At 55.0% G+C, this 18354-nt stretch overlaps 1 protein-coding gene across 1 annotated transcript; it reads left to right on the top strand.

The window, feature by feature from the left end:
* Nucleotides 1938–18231, top strand: PDK2 (pyruvate dehydrogenase kinase 2). The gene is made up of 11 exons (XM_005693678.3): nucleotides 1938–2224; nucleotides 4052–4193; nucleotides 12004–12075; nucleotides 12406–12590; nucleotides 12872–12961; nucleotides 13164–13241; nucleotides 15302–15378; nucleotides 15473–15571; nucleotides 15742–15849; nucleotides 16511–16624; nucleotides 17180–18231. The coding sequence occupies exons 1-11, from the start codon at nucleotides 2107–2109 to the stop codon at nucleotides 17318–17320; spliced, it is 1224 nt and encodes a 407-aa protein (XP_005693735.2). The 5' UTR covers nucleotides 1938–2106; the 3' UTR covers nucleotides 17321–18231.

The raw sequence follows: 18354 nt of genomic DNA, 5'->3' as shown, positions 1-18354 counted from the left end.
GGGATCAGTTTGGGGCTGAGACAGTTAATTGCTGGGTGAGACTCTCCCAGTTCTGCTTCTCCCAGCTCTGATGCTGTGGAAGCCTGTGTTGAGATAAAGTTTCTGTCAGTCTGAGTCCCTGAGAACGCCCCACCAACCCAAATTGAACATATAGTGGAAAATTTGGGGATTTGTGCCTTTTGTTACCTGCACTCCATTCAGCTAGCAATTAGGTCATTGACGATTTTGGTGAGTGCAGAAGAATGGGTAGGTGAAAGTGAGAAGAAAGAATGATCCATGGGTAGGAGACCGCATTTGCAACAGTGGGGAGATTTAAGTCTGGTTCAAGGCACTAGATAAGTATGGGTGGGACTTGAGCAGGGGAGTGTGGAAGAGATGAGGCTAGAGAGTTAAAGTAGATCATGTGAGAACTGGAAAGGCTCCGGTAAGAAGTGAAAGCCAAGGCTGTGAGCAAGGGAAGTAACACCTTCAGATTTGCAGTGGAAGATGGTACCTGAACCTGTTTGCTCAACTGTAAAATGGTGGTAACAGCAGCACGGTAGAGCTATCTGGAGAATTCAATGACATGATGCATGCAAAGAGTGCCTGGCATATGGAATATTATTCATTCAGCTAAGAGAGTCCCTTCCATTGTGAAGCCTTGCACACAGCTCTGCACTGGTTACAACTGCATCTGTTGTTAACTATTTAATTATTTACTTATGCAGCTCTCTCAACTGAGAAATGAAACAATCAAGCCAAAAGACGATGTCCCAATCCTGTCTGTGTGTCCCAATCCAGTCTGTGTTTCCTGTTCCCAGCATATAAACCTAGCAACTATTTGGCACTTGGTGAGTGTGGGCCAAGGATTGAAGCGGAAAAACACCTCATAGGGGCAAGTGGGTGGGATACCGGGACAGGACATATCCGGCGTTGGACCACAAGAGGACGAGCTTTGTTCCCACGAGAGATCCGGACTGCTGTGAAGTGCCGGCTCTTGGCCTCCAGCACAGATCATCTTCCAGGACCTTTCTCTAAGAAAGCCCAGTGCGAAAAAGGTTGCTTTCTCGGGTCAAATGCTGCTGCTAAGTCGCTTCAGTCGTGTCCTACTCTGTGCGACCCCATAGACGGCAGCCCACCAGGCTCCCCCGTCCCTGGGATTCTCCAGGCAAGAACACTGGAATGGGTTGCCATTTCCTTCTCCAGTGCGTGAAAGTGAAAAGTGAAAGTGAAGTCGCTCAGTCGTGCCCGAACCTTAGCGACCCCATGGACTGCAGCCTACCAGGCTCTTCCATCCATGGGATTTTCCAGGCAAGAATACTGGAGTGGGTTGCCTTTACCTTATCCAAGAGTAGAGAATAATAAAGGTGATTTTAAAAGTTCATTGTAGCCGCCGCTAGGCGTTAATGAGGGGGTTGACTCGGTGTTTTTTAACTGGAAAAGCAAAATGCTGCCTTGTCCTGAGCTGCTTGGATCTTTGTGGAAGTAGGTGTGTTACACGTCTATATGAGGGATTAGCATGGGCTCGCATCCCGATTCATCCACAGTCCGAGTCACAGTCGTCCAGACTGGGAACCCACCAGACGCCCTGAGGGAGAGCAGGTGGGTGGAAATCGGGACAGGTGAATCGGGCCCTTGCGGGCGGAAGAGGATGCGTTGAAAGCTCTCGAACAACCTCCGGGCAGGCAAGTGAAGGAGATTCGGGGAGGGAACGGCGAAACGGAGTGTAAGAGGAAAGGGAATAACGGGCCTTTCGGGAGGGAGGGGTTAATCCGGGCTAGGCCCGGAGGAAGAACTCGCGCAGTGACGCCGGGGAGGCGGGCTCTCGGCACTGCCTCTCGAAAACAGCAGGCCGCTCGGGGCAAACACTGGGTTAAGGGGGCGGGCCCGGGGGGGTAGCCACGTGCCGGGGCGAGAGGCTATTGGCTCTCCTGGAGTTGTTTGTGAGACGCCATTAGCGACGTCGGGGCGCCGCAACAAGCCAATTGGCCGGGACTCGGAGCCCAGTCGGGGTCGCGGGGGGGAGGAGGCGGCCGCCGCGGCACCGGGCTGGGCTGGGCTGGGCCGAGCGCCAGCGCTGCCCGCGCAGGGTCCAGAACCCGAGCCCGAGAAGTGGTCGCCACCGCCATGCGCTGGGTCCGCGCGCTGCTGAAGAATGCGTCCCTGGCAGGGGCCCCCAAATACATCGAGCACTTCAGCAAGTTCTCCCCATCCCCGCTGTCCATGAAGCAGTTTCTGGACTTCGGTACGAGTGAGCAGGAGGCGGCTGGCCCCGGGGGTCTGCGAGGGGCGGGAGTGGGGGTGAAGGAGTCGTGGTCGTGAAGGGTTAACTCGGAGGCTGAGGGAGGCCGAGTGACAGGGAAGGTTTGCTTGCAAACGTTGGAGTCCAGACAGGAAAGAGTTAACGGGGAGGCAGGGGCCAGTTGGGTTTGAAAGGGTTAAGGGCACCCCGGCTGAAGAGACTGGGCTGTTAGGGGGAAGTGGGGGCACTGAGAAGGAGGGGGTCCACGGTATCTTACTGGGTTTTGTGAGGAGTCTTGTGAGAGGAAGGGGCAGTGAGTCAGTGCCGTTGGAGCAGGAGGGTGTATCCAGGCACTGAAGGGTTACTAGGGATTGTCTTGGCGACTCCAAGAGTAAAGGTCAGAGAGGAAAATGGGGGGTGTTGTAGGAGTGACTAGGGGGCATTGCGAGCCTTCGGGAAGGAGACCTGCCCTGGGGGTCTGTTAGCGGGAGGGACTCTTTCAAATGAGTCAACAGGAGAGAGGCCCTGACTGGTACACCTCCCCTCACTGAAAGAGCTGGCCCCCAGCTGTCTTGGAGGACAAGGACGCTTGAAGATCAAATCTGCTGTGGCCTGGCCGGCTGTCTCCAGCTGCGTAGGGGTCCAGGGCACCATGAAATGGAGTCAGACAGCTTGTACCCATCCTTGGCTGCCCCTGGGTTCCTGGGCCAGGGTCACCTACCACCAGTGATCGGGAAGTGGGAAGGCTGTGCCAACATGGTGACTGAAACAGGCATTGTTTGGACAGTTTCTGTTCACACGGAATTTCTATGGTGCCAGCTAGGGACTAGAAGGGGTTGCCCAGGTCTCTCAAGAGTTGAGGGGACAGTGCCTGGCTCAGGTTACAGCTGCGTCACTGATGGGAGGGGGCGGGGAGGTGGCAGCCAGGACACAGGGCATCTGTTGCCCGATTACTTGTTCACCTGCTTCCCTCCGTGTTTGAGCTCCCGCCATGTAGGAAAGCTGCCTGAGCCCACTCCCAGCCTCCGGCAGTTGTCTAGTCCAGACTGGGCCCCAGTTAACAGAACTGTCACAGCAGGGAGGGACTCACAGTAGAGTGGTCCACTTGGAGTTCAGTGGGTAAAGCAGATCTTCAGAGGGATAGTGACATGCCCTGGGTGACAGAGTTAAAAGCAGAACCTGGACTTAGAACCCAGGTCTCCTGACTCTAGGCCATGACCTCATTCAGTCCTCTACTCACTCTTCATCTTCAAGCCAGACCAAGAATCTAAGTATTTGGGCCCTAGTTCCCCGACCCTGTCTACCTCTCAGGTGGGTGGGCATTAATTTAGGGGCAAGTCTACTGTGGACATAAAGACCATCTGGGCCAAGATGGTGCCAGGACCCTATGGCTGCAGTGGTCTGAGCACAGCTTCCCTCAGCCAGGGGAGCTCATCTCAAGATAGGATGGGTTTCCCAGGCTCCTCTGCCCACAAGCCCTGCAGAGTGAGAGTCTACTAGGAGGGAAAGAAAGAGAAGAAGTGAGATAACTTGGGCTAGAGGCAGCACCCAGGGGGCCCAGAGTGGCCCTGTCCCCTGTGGTTGAAGGCAAGCAGGGTTCAGCTGGAGGTGGCGAAAGGACACCACCTCCCTAAGGGTTAGGCTGGGTGGTGTGGCGGCCACTGCATGGGTCAGGAGGGGCCCCTTGTCCTGTGCCTCCTTGTCTTCTTGTCTCTTCTGAACCTTCAGGAAATGAAGTATTTAGTGACCTGACCCCCTTCCCCACCGCTAGGAGGTCTTCTGGCTCCAGTGCTTTGTAACTCTTAGGCTCACCTTTCCCTCTCCCTGCAGGGTCCAGCAATGCCTGTGAGAAAACCTCGTTCACCTTCCTCAGGCAGGAGCTGCCTGTGCGCCTGGCCAACATCATGAAGGAGATCAACCTGCTTCCTGACCGGGTGCTGAGCACACCCTCGGTGCAGCTGGTACAGAGCTGGTGAGACCCTTGGCTAGATCCCCATGCCGCCCAGTCCATTGTCAGATGCCCGATGCTCCCAGCAGCCTTGCAGGAGGTGGGGAAAGAGGAGAGGCACAGGGACTTTGAGAGGTAAGGCAGTTCTCACAGTCAAGTGGGAATCCTAGGCCGTAGCAGGGACTCAGATCAAACTTCCAGTCTCCATGTCTCTGAGACAGCCCTATACCCACCACCCTCCATTCTCTGGAAAAGGAAATCATCATTTTCACACCAAAACCCAAGTCAGGCTCATGTCAGCATTTGCCACCAGCCCTGACCCTGAAAATCTAGCACCTGTTGGATAACATCTAGCTGGGGCAACTTTGTGGGAAACAGGAAGAAGTGAATCTTCAAGCTGTATAATGCAAACAAATCAGCCTGTTTTGGATGTTGGAAAACACTCAAATGGACACAAGGATGGCACAGTACCAACCCCAAAGAGCTTTAGACGGGTAAAGACCGAAAGTTTATTGCACAGAGCAGCAGTAGCAGAGAGAAATTCTCAGTAAAGTTTACTCAAAAACTTTGTCCAGGGATAAGTATTAAAAACTGAATGACATTAACCAAAAGCCAATCACATGAAGAATAAACAAAAATTTGCTCTGTAACTGGGTGTGTGAGTAGCTAAGCATGGTTAATCTTCAGTGGCATGTGTGCAGAAATCTTTTGCCTGTTTTTCTGGCTGTGGCAGGTCTGGTACTACTGTGGCTTCCTTTTTGATTCAGGGTATCCACACCTACTTGGAGCTCAGTGCTGTGTTTAGGTCAGGGAAACAGCAGCAGCAGCTGCTCCTCAGGAGCCCATGATCTCATGGGGAGAATAAAAGGGGCAAGCTTAAGAGCTCCATAGTGGCAGGAGCAGTAAGCTACTGAAGAGTTTGTTTTATTTCAATTAAAAGCAAAATAATACTATTTTAAAATAACGTTGGTTTCTTCCCCTCGTTGAAGAAGTATGACATGCTTACTTTGACATTTGGAGGACACAAAGAAGTAGATAAAAGAAAATGTCAACCCCTTTCTTCCACCCTCTAACCAAACATCCAGGTTTTGTAAGTGCCCTTTATTGATGCCCTTCCAGCCTTTTTCTGTGCATGAATGTGCTATAAATGACTTATTCTAACTAAATGAGGATAAAGTAAGGAAAGACCAGGCACATGGTCTGTGCACAGTGAATTTCAGTTAAATCAGAACATTGTGGGGAAGTTGAAATGGAGGCAGAGTGGGGGTGACGTGTCACTGGGCCTTATAGGTTGCCTAAGTGAACTTTGACCTAGAAAGGAGGGTAGTGTATTCAGACCAAAGGAACTGTGTGTGCAAAGTTGTGGAGGCAGAAGAGAGCCCGGCTAGGGCATCCGAGCACTCACTTTATGGACAGGGCACTGTTAGTGCAAGTGATGAAGGTGGATTGGGGGACAGAGGGCGGAGCCTGATTTTTATGTGGCACAATGAGGTCACCCCTGACTGGGGCCTATCCCTTAGAGGTCCAAGACCTCCAAGCCAACAGGCATTTCCTGCCATGGGGCAGCGTGGAAGGCATGGGGAGGAGACAGAAGGTGCCATCTGTTCTCTCCATCCCTCCTCCGGCTCTGTCCAGCTGAGTGACTGGGCTGCCTTTCCAGCTGGTCCTTAACTCCAGGACAGGGCTTCTCGGGCCCCTCCTTGGACACTTGTTTCCTTGGAGAGTCAGGAGATGTGGGGAGGGAGGGCAGGGAGGTGCTGATTGCCCGTGATGCCCCCAAGGCCCATAGAGCCCCTTCTTTTTAAAAAATATTTATTTATTACGTGCTGGGTTGGGTCTGAGCTGTGGCATGTGGGATCTTCCTTGTGGCATGGGGGATCTTTCATTACGACACATGGATTCCCTACTTGCGGTGCAGGGGCTCAGTAGCTGTAGCACACAGGCTGAGTTGCTCTGTGGCTTATGGGCTCTTAGTTCGCTGACCAGGGATTGAGCCCATGTTCTTTGTCTTGCAAGGCAGATTCTTAACCATTGGCCCATCAGGGAAGTCCCGGAGTCCCTTCTTGAAAATCAGTTACACATCTTGGGGCTTGCCCTGACTTAAATCTTCTGTCACAGCTGGGAGGTAATGACCAGCAGGAGAGAGTGAAGTGAGACAAGAGGGAATGCTTCCCAATGGATGATTCATTTAGAGGGCAGTGGCACCCCACTCCAGTACTCTTGCCTGGAAAATCCCATGGATGGAGGAGCCTGGTGGGCTGCAGTCCGTGCTAAGGGTCGGACACGACTGAGCGACTTCCCTTTCACTTTTCACTTTCATGCATTGGAGAAGGAAATGGCAACCCATTCCAGTGTTCTTGCCTGGAGAATCCCAGGGATGGGGAGCCTGGTGGGCTGCCGCCTATGGGGTCGCACAGAGTCGGACACGACTGAAGTGACTTAGCAGCAGCAGACCAAGGTATTGCTAGAGTGTGCTGACACACTGAAGAGACAGCCTGCTGAGACTCTTTCCAGAGAATGGGCATCAACTGCAGCAAGAGAGATTGTGGTCTGAGGGAAGGAAGGACTTCCTGAGATAGACCTCCCTCTCCATAGGAACCCTCTTGCCAGCTTGGATGATGGAGGTGGTGGAGGTAGGCAGTTTCATGAGAGGAAGGGGACAACCTACCAGAGAGCTTGGCAAGAGGGCTTCTGGCCTCAGAGACTGGTGAGTGAGCAGTAAAACCTTTCCTTTGGAAATGGACAGGACCTGTGCATGTGCTATTGGTAACAGTGGTGGCAATATTTAACATGTGGCAACAGCTAATGGAGTTTCTACTCAGCTGGGGAGAGGTTCTAGGCAGGAGTCACTGTGGGCAAGTGGAGAATTCCTATTTCTAAATGAAGGTGGGTGTAGTCGCTCAGCCGTGTCCGACTCTTGTGACCCCGGGGACTGTAGCCCACCAGGCTTCTCTGTCCATGGGATTCTCCAGGCAAGAATACTGGAGTGGGTTACCATTTCCTTTTCCAGGGGATCTTCCTGACCCAGGGCTCGAACCCAGGTCTCCCGCATTGGAGGCAGACGCTTTAACCTCTGAGCCACCAGGGAAGCCCTTTCTAAATGAACCTGATGTATTATTTCAGCTGGACTGACTTGGGGTCATGGGATCCTATTTCGGAGGCGACTGGAAGGTAAAGGGAAGCCCTGGGTGTATCACCGGCGTGCCTGACTCTGAGGCTTGGCTTTTGTGCCTGCGGGACACTTAACGTTTGGCCAGCCACGTGGCCCCTCTGAGTCTCGGCTTCCTCATCTGTAAAATGGGTGAGATGCCACTGCTGGATGTGGAAGTACATGGAACGCTACACACGAGTGATGTCTGTGATCTTCTGGCAGCAACACCTTCTGGTCAAAGATAATGTGTTGTGACAGAGGTTCTCTTAAGAGTGTAGTCATGGCATGGTGGCGGGGCAGACACACCTGGAAGGCCTGCTGGCGATCAGGAGCTACTCTGAGCCCGTCCTTACTCATTGACCCTGCACAGCAACCTTGCGAAGTAGGCCTTTTTATCATCCCTGTTTTGTAGAGGAGGAAACTGAGGTTCAGAGAGATTAAGTAACTAGTCTGAGCTCATCAGGTAGTAAGTGGTAGGGCCGGGATTCCAACCCAGGCTGTGTGATCTGGGGGCTATGCTCCAAAGGAAAGGGAGAGAGCCGTGTTCTGGAGGAGTCAGAGGTTTCTAAGCAAAGCAAATCAGTGGGAAAGTAGATTTTCTTTACAGAGATTGTTTGATGGCTAGCGTTGCGGGGGCCCAGAGGGGTAACCTTGACGTCTCGCTGGGGAGAGTGACAGGCTGACAAAGGGTGTGGAGTTGGGGATGTATCTGGAAAACGGAGGGTTGAGTGAGCATTGCAGAGTAGAATCGAATGACAGTGAGTCACTCCTGTGGCTTTGCAGGGGTGGAGTGGGAAGGGGGCAGGAGTGGGTGCCACAGCGCCTTCTCACGAACCTCCCTTGCCTCAGCAAGGTGTGTGGACACCACACCCAGTAGTCTTCGCCCTTGAAAAGAATGACCGCCTCACTGGTTCCGGGCACCCAGGGCCTGCTCTGCGCCAGGCCCGGGGCTGTAGCCAAAACCTGCCATTGAATCCCTCAGCCGTCACCTATGTGCTTAGAGTGGAGGCTGGCCGCCAGCATCGCCTCCTCTGATCTGCTCCTGCTGCTGCGAGGCCCACGTCACACAGTGGGGCTGGAGAGCAGCGCCATCAGCAATGGGACCCGGGTTGGCCTGGCTCAGGGCCGCGCCCAGCGCCCCTCCGCAGGCAGCTTCCAGACACCGACACGCCTCCACCTCTCCCTCCTCACAGGGCGTTTGCCTTGTTCACAGCCTGGTCCCCAGCGGCTGTGGACACTAGTCTGCACACACACACCCACAGGCGTCCAGGTTCTCACAGGCTCCCCACTCCTCTGCCCGCACAGCCTGTGCGTGCCTCCTCCCCCTCTGCCAGGTGCTTATTCCGACATCCCTACACCTAGGCTCACCCGCACACACTCACACAGGCACACACGTGCGCCCTGCTCCCACCAAATTCACCCCTCCCCCCTGCCAAATCCAGCTCTGGATTGGCTGGAAAGCCCCAGAAGGCAGTGTCTGGGGCCTCCACGTGACTTGGTGTTGGGGAGGGACACTCCGGATGTCACCCAGGAAGTCCCAGGCAGCCTTGGTTGCTGCTGAGGGCGACAGGCCGGGCCTTCCCTAGTGCTGCCGCTTGGCCCCCTGCCTGTTCTGCCAGGCCCAGGGCAGGTGACACGTCTGTCGTCATGTCACTGCTCCAGACTGTCCATGTCTAAGCCCAGCTCTTTCTCTGACCCTCCAGGGTGGGCAGCCCTGGAGCCAGCATCACGCCCTCCCCAGCATCTTTCCCTTTTTAGGACCCCCGGTGAGGTCTGGCCTGCCGGACTCTTGAGGGGGTTCAGGCCCAGTCACGGTTCCCCTGGAGAATTCTCGTCATCCTTCCTTCTGGGAGTACACCCAGGACCACTCCCCTGATGGAATGTCCCCCAGAGGAAGGCGGGCAGAGATTCTAATCCCTGCTTCACAATCCAGGAGACTGAGGCCTGAATGAGGCTGCAGCTCTCCTGAGAGCCCTGCCAGCTGGCGCTCCCACTGCCAGTCCATCCTGGTGCCCTTTGTTTTGCTTCACGCCACCCCCCTTGGTGGTTCATTAGGTAGCCACGGGGGGTGGGGCCAGCAGCGAGAGCGCTCATCCTGTCACCAGCCCCCAGTCCTGGCCTAGCTGGTCAGAGCCCCGTAGTTCCAACCTCCTCCCTCTCTGTTTGCGCCCTGGGTCTTGGGAAGGGGTTCCAGGGCACCTACCCCTCAGCTGGTCTCCTGTCTCTCCTGGCTCTATCTGTTCCCACCTTTGCTTACCTGCAGGTCCTCCTGTCAAATCCCCTCTCCCTCTAAGAATCACATGAGCGTGAAGCTTTCTCTTGGGCATGGGATCCAGGGATCTGGAGTAACACAGGCCTGTGAGAGAGCATTCCAGCTCTGCATGTTGACTTCCTCATCTGTAAAATGGGTCCAGCAGTAGCACACCCCCTACAGGGTCATTGTGGAGGTTAAACTAGGGGAGCACAGAGCAGAGCCCCAGCACAAGGCCAGCACCGGTACATACTGGCCGCCCTCACCATGGACATCAGCAGCACCCCTGTTAGGACCAATACAGACAGTGAGCACTTGGCCAGGTGCTGTAGACTTGGCATCAGACAGACCTGGGTTTGAATCCCAGTGTGAATGCTTACTGTGTGACCTGAAACATACCATCTGCCCTCTCTGAGCTGATTATCTTATCTGCAAAAGGGGGAATAGCACATGTTCAGAGATGAAAGCCCTTTCATAGACTGAGCATATGTGAGTACTGATGGTCACTGAGTAGGCGTTGGCTGTTGTTATTCTCCAGGAATTCTGAGGTGAGGCTGTAGGAGGGCCGTTCTGACTGTCTGCTGGGGCGCTGAGGATGGTGAGGGGGTTCCAGGGGGAGCTGATTGCCTCTGCTCTCTGGGCTCCGCTACCAGTGACTCTGCCACCTCCTGCCAGGTGCTGTGCTGGGCCCTGTGTAGGGAAGGCAGGCAGCAGCAGCAGGGCTGGGAAAGCCCCATCTGTTCTCCGTGGCTGTCCAGAGCGTGACAGATTCAAACATGGTGTGATTCAGAGCCTGTGCCTAGGGTAACCAGGAGGAGTGTGTCACGTGCCACCTGGGGACTAAGAGGGCGCACTCAGCTGCTGACAGTGTCTGAGCCACTGTTCATAACAAGAGCAAGCATTTAAAGTGCTCACTATTTGCTAGGCACTGTGTTAATTACCACATTTCATTCTCACCAAAAAGCAGTGATAGCAGTAGGTACAATACCCTCCCTTTTTCTGATAAGAAAACTCAGAGAGCCAGAGCCACACAGCTCAAAGTGGACAAGCCCAGCCTGGGACTTGCAGAGCCAGCTTCAAAGCTAGCTCTTTCACTGTCTTCTCTACTGGGTTAAGCAAGAGAGGGGAGAGTGGCAGTAGGTGAAGGGAGCAGGGCATTCCAGGCAGAGAGAACCACAGGACCAAGGGGCTGAGCCTTTCTGAGCAGCCAACACTGTATAGTGGCAGGAGCGCTGGAGGCCTGTCTTCACCTCCCAGCTGCGGAACTGCCTCAGGCCTCAATTGAGGAGACTGTGAAATGGGGCTGATTCCTGCTGTTCTTACTGTTAAAGTCAAAGAAAGCCCTGCGTACAGGGGACTTTGGACTATGGTGGGAACTCTTCTAGAGGGACTGTTAGGCCCCAGGGCCCTCCCTGGTCAGACTCTCAGTGGCGCCTCCTTCCTGCCAGCCAAAGTGTTTCTGCCAGAGAGAGGCTCAGCTCTCTGCCTTCCCCAAGAGAGCGAACTGCTGCAGGCTGAGGTGTTGGTAGGAAAGCAGTGGCTCCCTGCCTCCCAGTCCAGTTTGGCAGCATCTGAGCCCCTTCAGACTCTCCATGGGCTCCAGCCCCACCCCGTGTCAAGAGCTGGGCATGCCCAGTCCCCACCAACTCCCCCCGACCTTGTTTTTCCTACCCACCATTTAAAATCTAGTTCCCTAGGAACTGGGAATTGGATGTCAGCTCCTGGTGTCCAGGGCAGCGTGTGAGGTTGTCTCCTTGGGCCTCTGCTCTGTGAGAGTGCTGGGCTGGCCCATGCGATACAGCAGCGACCCTGCAGGCAGACACTAGGTCTGTTTCCATGACGGCCGGGGAGGCCTTGCTGTCACTGCTGGTCTTGGGCAAGGCCCCCTCCCCAGTCTGGCCCTCAGTCTTCTCACCAGGAGCCCTGTGGGTGGGGCGGCCACCAAGCCCCTTTGAAGACTGCTCTTCTAGGACAGCAAAGCAAAGGCCCTCTGAGAACCAACAAATTAGAGGTTTTCTTGCACAGTAAGTTTACTGTGTTGTCGGGGAGAGTCACATACAGATGGAGCAGAGTGAGGAAATTGGTGATGCAGCTTGTCAACCCGTGCAGCCCACTGCGTGCTGCCCACTGAAGGTGAAGGTGAAGTCGCTCAGTCATGTCCGACTCTTTGTGACCCCGTGGACGGTAACCTACTAGGCTTCTCCGTGAATGGGATTCTCCAGGCAAGAATACTGGAGTGGATTGCCATTTCCTTTTCCAGGGGATCTTCCCAACCCAGGGATCAAACCCAGGTCTCCCGCATTGGAGGCAGACGCTTTAACCTCTGAGCCACCAGGGAAGCCCAAAGGCACAGGGTAAAAGTTGGGTTAGCAGATCAGGGGGGCAGGGGCCTGACCCTGAGCTAAGGTGATGCCGCCTCCCCTCCTGCACAGGTACGTCCAGAGTCTCCTGGACATCATGGAGTTCCTGGACAAGGACCCTGAGGACCATCGGACCCTGAGCCAGTGAGTGAGGCCCTGGCTAGGGCCGGGAGGGCAAGTGTGAGCCACAGCCCCAAGGGCAGAAATGCCTGTAGGATGACGGAAATGCCCCTGTCCTTGGGGATATCCAGGGTGAGCGGGGAGACAGCCCTCAATCCTGGTGTGTCTGGTGGAGGGGGACCCAGGACCCACCCTGTGGAGCTGCCAGGCTGTCAGGCAGGCAGTGGGAGGTCTGGGGAGGCCTTCTGGAGGAGAGGGCTGGGAAGAGTCAAGTGGGTGAAGGCGCTGTGGAGAGAAGGGCAGAGCTGGGAGGGTCTGAGGGTGTCCCAGAGCCAACATCTCCCCGCCTCGCAGGTTCACTGACGCCCTGGTCACCATCCGGAACCGCCACAATGACGTGGTGCCCACAATGGCTCAGGGCGTGCTGGAGTACAAGGACACCTATGGCGACGACCCCGTCTCCAACCAGAACATCCAGTACTTCCTGGACCGCTTCTACCTCAGCCGCATCTCCATCCGCATGCTCATCAACCAGCACAGTGAGCAGGCACAGGGCCGTTCACCATTCAGAGGTTCACAGAATGTAGAATGCGTGGGAGTGAGACTTCGGAGAAGGATGTTTTAGGCCTGCAAAGGTCCAAAACTCGCCTGATTCGAGGCTGTAGGGTCTGGTCAGAGGAGAGAGGGTAGGAGGGTGGGGAGAGGGTGTTAGGGTCAGAAGTGTTAGAAATAGAGGTGGGGTCCTGGAGAGCCAGGGGAAGAGGGAGGGACCGCTGAGGCACATGGCCCCACCAACTGCGCCCACCGTTTCTGCCTGTAGCCCTGCTCTTTGATGGCAGAACCAACCCTGCCCACCCCAAACACATCGGCAGCATCGACCCCAACTGCAATGTCTCTGAGGTGGTGAAGGGTGAGTCGTCCTCACTGTGCCTAGCCCACAGAGGAGCCCCAGTGTACCCCCAAGTTTACCTGGCCAGAGGGTGACCCATTCCCCAGTGGGTGGGGGCCAAATCCTCATGGGTTTAATGTTGGTGACACCCACTGTTGATACCAAGAGAATTGCCTGCTACGGGGAAGCTACCCCATTCCCTGATGACCTCTGCTTCTCCCAGATGCCTATGACATGGCCAAGCTCCTGTGTGACAAGTATTACATGGCCTCTCCTGACCTGGAGATCCAGGAGATCAATGGTGAGTGAATGAGGCTGTGCGTGTCTAAGGGCGGGGGACATGGGAGAGGGAAGTGATGAGGAGTCAGGAAACGAGGGAGAAGCAGAGCTATTACTATATCATTATTATGGGCAAGGTCCCTGTTCCCATGGAGCTCACATTCTTGGTGTTGGGGAGGTTGGGGAACGGGGCCTTTAACCAGTGAGTGAATAATAAACTAATTTCAGGAAGGAAACAAAATGAGATAGCCTGACAGTCATGGGTAGGAGCAGCGTATTAGATGGGATGCCAGTTTGGCTATCTTCCTGGAATCCAAAAATGTTAATTTGAGAGAGGGGTTTTCCGCTCGCTAGCCCCTGGGGTAGAATGGTCAAAGCTGGCTATACCCCCTCATGTCCCAGTTCCACCCTGGTGAAGTTTTGGGAAAGAGGATGTGGAAGGCAGGGCCTGGGAGTTGATCACACCACTTCCCTAAGTCTCCCAGCTGCAGAGGAGGCTGAGAATTTAGTGTCTAGCTGGGCAGTTACATGCTAGTTACAACTTTGGGGGAGGGAGGCATCTGTTACTGAAAGAAGAGAGGGAATGATGGACACAGAGGATGGCTACAGGGTCCTACTTTGGATGGAGTAGTTGAGAAACAGAAGGACCAGTGTGGTGGGTTAGGAGATTGAGGGGTGAGGGGCGGGAGAGAGAGGCTGGGCATGCAGGGCCCGTAGGCTGGGCATGCAGGGCCCGTGGGCTGCACACGGGAGCTGGGATTTTGAGAAACCACTGGAGGTTTGAGGCACAGTGATGACAGGATCTGAGTAACATTCTAAAGATTAATTTAGAGGTTGGAGGAGGCAGGAGAGGACCCAGGAAGACCAGTTAGGAGGTCACTGCAGGTTTAGGCAAGGGGAGGGGAAGGCAGTAGAGAGGAAAAGAAGGGGGTGAACTGGATAAACACCTTGGAGGGTGAGAAGGACCAGAGACCTGGAAGTTACCTCTCTCTTCCCCACCAGCCCCTGCTCCTCAGCCCCTCTGGCCTGTGCACCAGAAACCTGAGGCGTCCATGCCTCTATGCCTGGAAGTCGCACTGCCCATATCCTAGTCTTCCCTTAAGAGCCCATTCAAGTCCAGCTCCTCTGCAAAGCCTCCCCAGACCTCCCAAAGAGGAGTTAGGCCCTGCCTGCCCCAAGTGGACCTCTAAATTGCACTGTTTAAATTACTCGGGGGCAGAAACTGAAGGGTGGAGACAGGCCACTTTACTTCTAGATCCCCAGGGTCAAGCCCAGAGCCTTGCACACAGCTCTGGGCACACCTGATGTGAAAGTGAGGTGTGCATTTCTCTGTCTAGACATGAATTTCTGAGAGGGTAGGGCTGAATTCTATTTAACTTTTTGTCTCCACTTGCCCAGCACAGGGCCCCAGATTCCCTCATTCATTGATCCATTGCACATTTATTGAGCTTCTGCTACATACAGAGCTCTGTGCCAGGCACCAGGAAGATACTCAGTCTCTAAAACCAAGAAACTCTCCAGGTTAGAGTGATTCTTAGGAAGTAGGATGCTGGTGTCAGGATCACCTGGGTAGCCCCTTCCCCTCTCCCCTGGGTGAAAAAGCTCTCCAGGGGATTCTGGTATCAAGGTGAATGCTAGTAGGCTAGGTATAGCACAGATAGATAGATACTATTTGAGGGGATAAATGATGAACAGATGGATGGATAAACAGTGGATGAATGGAAGGATGGATCTGTACTCGGAGTGAATGGATGGGTGGAAAAGATAGACGTTTGAACAGATGGATAGACTGAAAGACAGTTGGATGGTTGGATGTGTAGACAGGCATGAATGGATGTTGAACGGATATGATTGATGAATGGGTGGATACTGGATGGATGGATGGACAGACTCTGTATGATGGATGGATATTACATGGAGAGGTAAATGGATGAATGGACACAATGAATGAATAGATGGACAAACAAGCAGATGGATGGACAATGGATGGGGGTTGAGTGTGGGTGTTAGGTGCTGGTGAATGAATGCTGAATGGTGACTTCTTGACAATCTCCTGATCTTTGGTCTGGACTTCCCTGGCAGCATCCAACTCCAAACAGCCAATTCACATGGTCTACGTCCCCTCCCACCTCTACCACATGCTTTTTGAACTCTTCAAGGTGAGGAAACTGGGGGATGTTCCTTTGTGAGGGTGGGGGGGGGTGGTTAGGTCCAGGCTGTTCTCAGTGTATCCTATCACCTTCTCCACTGCAGAATGCCATGCGGGCAACTGTGGAAAGCCACGAATCCAGCGTCACTCTTCCACCTATCAAGGTCATGGTGGCCTTGGGCGAGGAAGATCTTTCCATCAAAGTATGTGACCCTTGATTTTGAGGGCCCGAGAGCAGTGGTATGGAAACTTCCCTCCTGCCAGGAGATGGGATTAGGGAAGACGCTGGGGGTGAGGAAGACCTGAGAAGATCAGGGATGGGGTGTAGAGAAAACTGAGGTCTAGAGACCCTGACACGTCCCGTCTCCCCTAGATGAGTGACCGAGGTGGAGGTGTTCCCTTGAGGAAGATTGAGCGGCTCTTCAGCTACATGTACTCCACAGCCCCCACACCCCAGCCCGGCACCGGGGGAACCCCACTGGTGAGCTGGCTTCACTCCAGTTCCCCCCGACCTCCTGAAGAATGCCTGTCAGTCTTCTGGTCTCTTCCTATCAAATTGTCACTCGTGCCCATCACTCGCTTCCCTGCCCCCCCGCGGTCCCTCCATCCTGTAGGCTGTGTGATGTCGGTCAGCTCTTCCGGGTCTCTCCTTGTTCCTCCTCCGTCTCCCCAGCCTGCACCTCCCTACCTATCTGTGGGTGTCTATCTGTTGCTTTTCCTCAGTTCTCCCTGTCTTCTCTCGCTCTCCACGAGTAACTACCTCTCTCGGCATTATTCAGCTCACCAGCACCTCTGTGTCCATTCCCAGTGGAATAGGTGGGGCTAAGTGTGGGAAATAGAGACAAAGAGGTGCCCAGTGACCTGCGCAGACCCCTGACTACCAGGGCCAGCCTCCTCTCCTGCCCTGCTCCCCACCCCCGCCCTGCCCTGCAGCCTTCCTCCCCCCACTGGACTGAGTCCCTCTCCCCACAGTCCCCGTCTCGTCTCCGAGCTGTCCCTCTCTCCTGTCCCCTCCTCACCCTGGTGCTGGGAGCCCCCGGTACGACCCAAGCTTAGCCATCCTCATTCAGCATATAGGTCTCTGCAGCTCCAGGGAACCCAGGCCCAGTGTCTCAGAGCGCTCCCTTCCCACCTCCTTGCAGGCTGGCTTCGGGTATGGGCTCCCCATTTCCCGCCTCTATGCCAAGTACTTCCAGGGAGACCTGCAGCTCTTCTCCATGGAGGGCTTTGGGACCGACGCTGTCATCTATCTCAAGGTGAGGGCCCCTGCCTGCAAGGCCTGCCCAAGGGGCCAGGGTGGGTTGCTGACAGGTCAGGCCTGTTCTTAGGTTTCTTTTCCACCCCTCCAATCTTTTCCTGATTTCAGACTGAGAATCAGAGCAGAGCTATAGTTCCCCAGCCACCAGGCACTCCTAAGTTGGCAGGCAGTTTCAGTGAGTCTGGTGCATGAATGAGACCCTGTTCTGGGAACCCTTGACTTGTGAGGAAGCATGGAGAACTCATTCAGCTCAGGGGGCGACGGAGGCCCAGAGCTGATGACCTTTTTCAAGGTCACACAGCCTGCCTCCTCCCTCTCCCTCCCTGACCTTTAAGTGAACAGCCTTTTTAAACGGGCAGGAGCAAGCCACAGAAGGGACAGACGCTTTCATGGGTCTTTCTGGTTTAGTCATCTCAACCAGTGTGGCACCTGGCTGGGCTGACATGTGGGCCATAGTTAGTGGCCACTGGAGCCCACCACTGGGCAAGGGTGGTCTGCCAGGGAGTGGGCAAGGTGCAGGAAAGCAGGAGAGGCTGACCCTGATGCCCCTCAGGCCCTGTCCACGGACTCAGTGGAGCGCCTGCCTGTCTACAACAAGTCAGCCTGGCGCCACTACCAGACCATCCAGGAGGCCGGCGATTGGTGTGTGCCCAGCACGGAGCCCAAGAACACGTCCACGTACCGTGCCAGCTAGGAGCTACCCGACTCACCTACACCCAGGAGAATGGACTGCTGTCGCTGGGTCCGGCCACTGTGGTGACCCTCCCCATTCCCTGCCCCCCCAGGTGCAGGAGACTCTCCCTGTTGACCAGCTTCTGTCTCCTTGGAAATCACTGCAGTGAGCAGTCTGTGGTGGCCCCTAAGTGCCAATCTCTGTCTCCATGGAGACCCCTTGGTGGCCTCCCTGGGTCCAGTCTCTGTGGGCAACGCCTGAGGGTTCCAGATGGGGTGTTCCAGAGACACGTTTCCATGGCAGTCTTCCTCTCTGAGCCCAGAACTGCCACTTCTCTGCCAGGGGCCCTAGGTCCCCCTCTCTGCCCACCATAGCCCTGGCCTTCCAAGTGGACGCCCCTGCTTGCCTTACTGTCCTGGCCCGTGCCGGTACCCTGGCACTGGTCTGGTGTCAGTGTTGGGAAGGGGCCAGGTGCCTGCCACATCTGGGGTAGTGGGAGGGGACCCCTGGTTGGGGATCTGGTCCTATAGTCTCTCCCTCCTCTCTAAGGTCAAAGGTAGGAGGGAGGGGTTTCTCACCTGGGGCTCACCCCTAAAGCCGAATAATCTGGGAGGACACAGGTCAGCCACCCAACCTCTCCTCCCTGTAGGTAACCCCAGCAATGTTTCTGCCACCTCCTGCATGTCCTGATGTGCATACACCTACCCACCACCCATGGCCCCCCGAGCTCCAGACCCCAACTCCCACTGTGCCTGGACATGCGTGTGCTTGGGGTGGCTTTCTCCCTAGAATGTTGTGTGTATATAGCTAGTTTTATAGCCCCGAATGCCCCTACCCTTCCCCTTAGCACACAGGGGGTTAAAGTTGTGTGCTCCTCCCAGTGGCTATGATGGTGACAGTGACATCTACAGTAAAGAGGAGATAGAATGAGACTGTGGCCCATCTGCTTTCCTGGGGGAGGGAGATCCTCTTGTACAAATGGATGCAGACTGCAGTCCCTGTGATCAACACGTGACATGCTCAGGACAAGACCCAGTGCATGCCAGCCACAGCAG

Source organism: Capra hircus, chromosome 19, assembly GCF_001704415.2.
Source record: "Capra hircus breed San Clemente chromosome 19, ASM170441v1, whole genome shotgun sequence".
In the NCBI taxonomy this organism is placed as follows: Eukaryota; Metazoa; Chordata; class Mammalia; order Artiodactyla; family Bovidae; genus Capra; species Capra hircus.
The sequence above is the reverse complement of the archived record's forward strand: the minus strand, read 5'-3'. Positions and strand labels throughout refer to the sequence as shown.

Coding starts and splice junctions, on each gene's coding strand:
- PDK2 (XM_005693678.3), top strand. CDS start 2,107: ATGCGCTGGGTCCGCGCGCTGCTGAAGAATGCGTCCCTGGCAGGGGCC. Junction 2,225..4,051: donor GAAGCAGTTTCTGGACTTCG/GTACGAGTGAGC, acceptor CTCTCCCTGCAG/GGTCCAGCAATGCCTGTGAG. Junction 12,591..12,871: donor CATGCTCATCAACCAGCACA/GTGAGCAGGCAC, acceptor TTCTGCCTGTAG/CCCTGCTCTTTGATGGCAGA.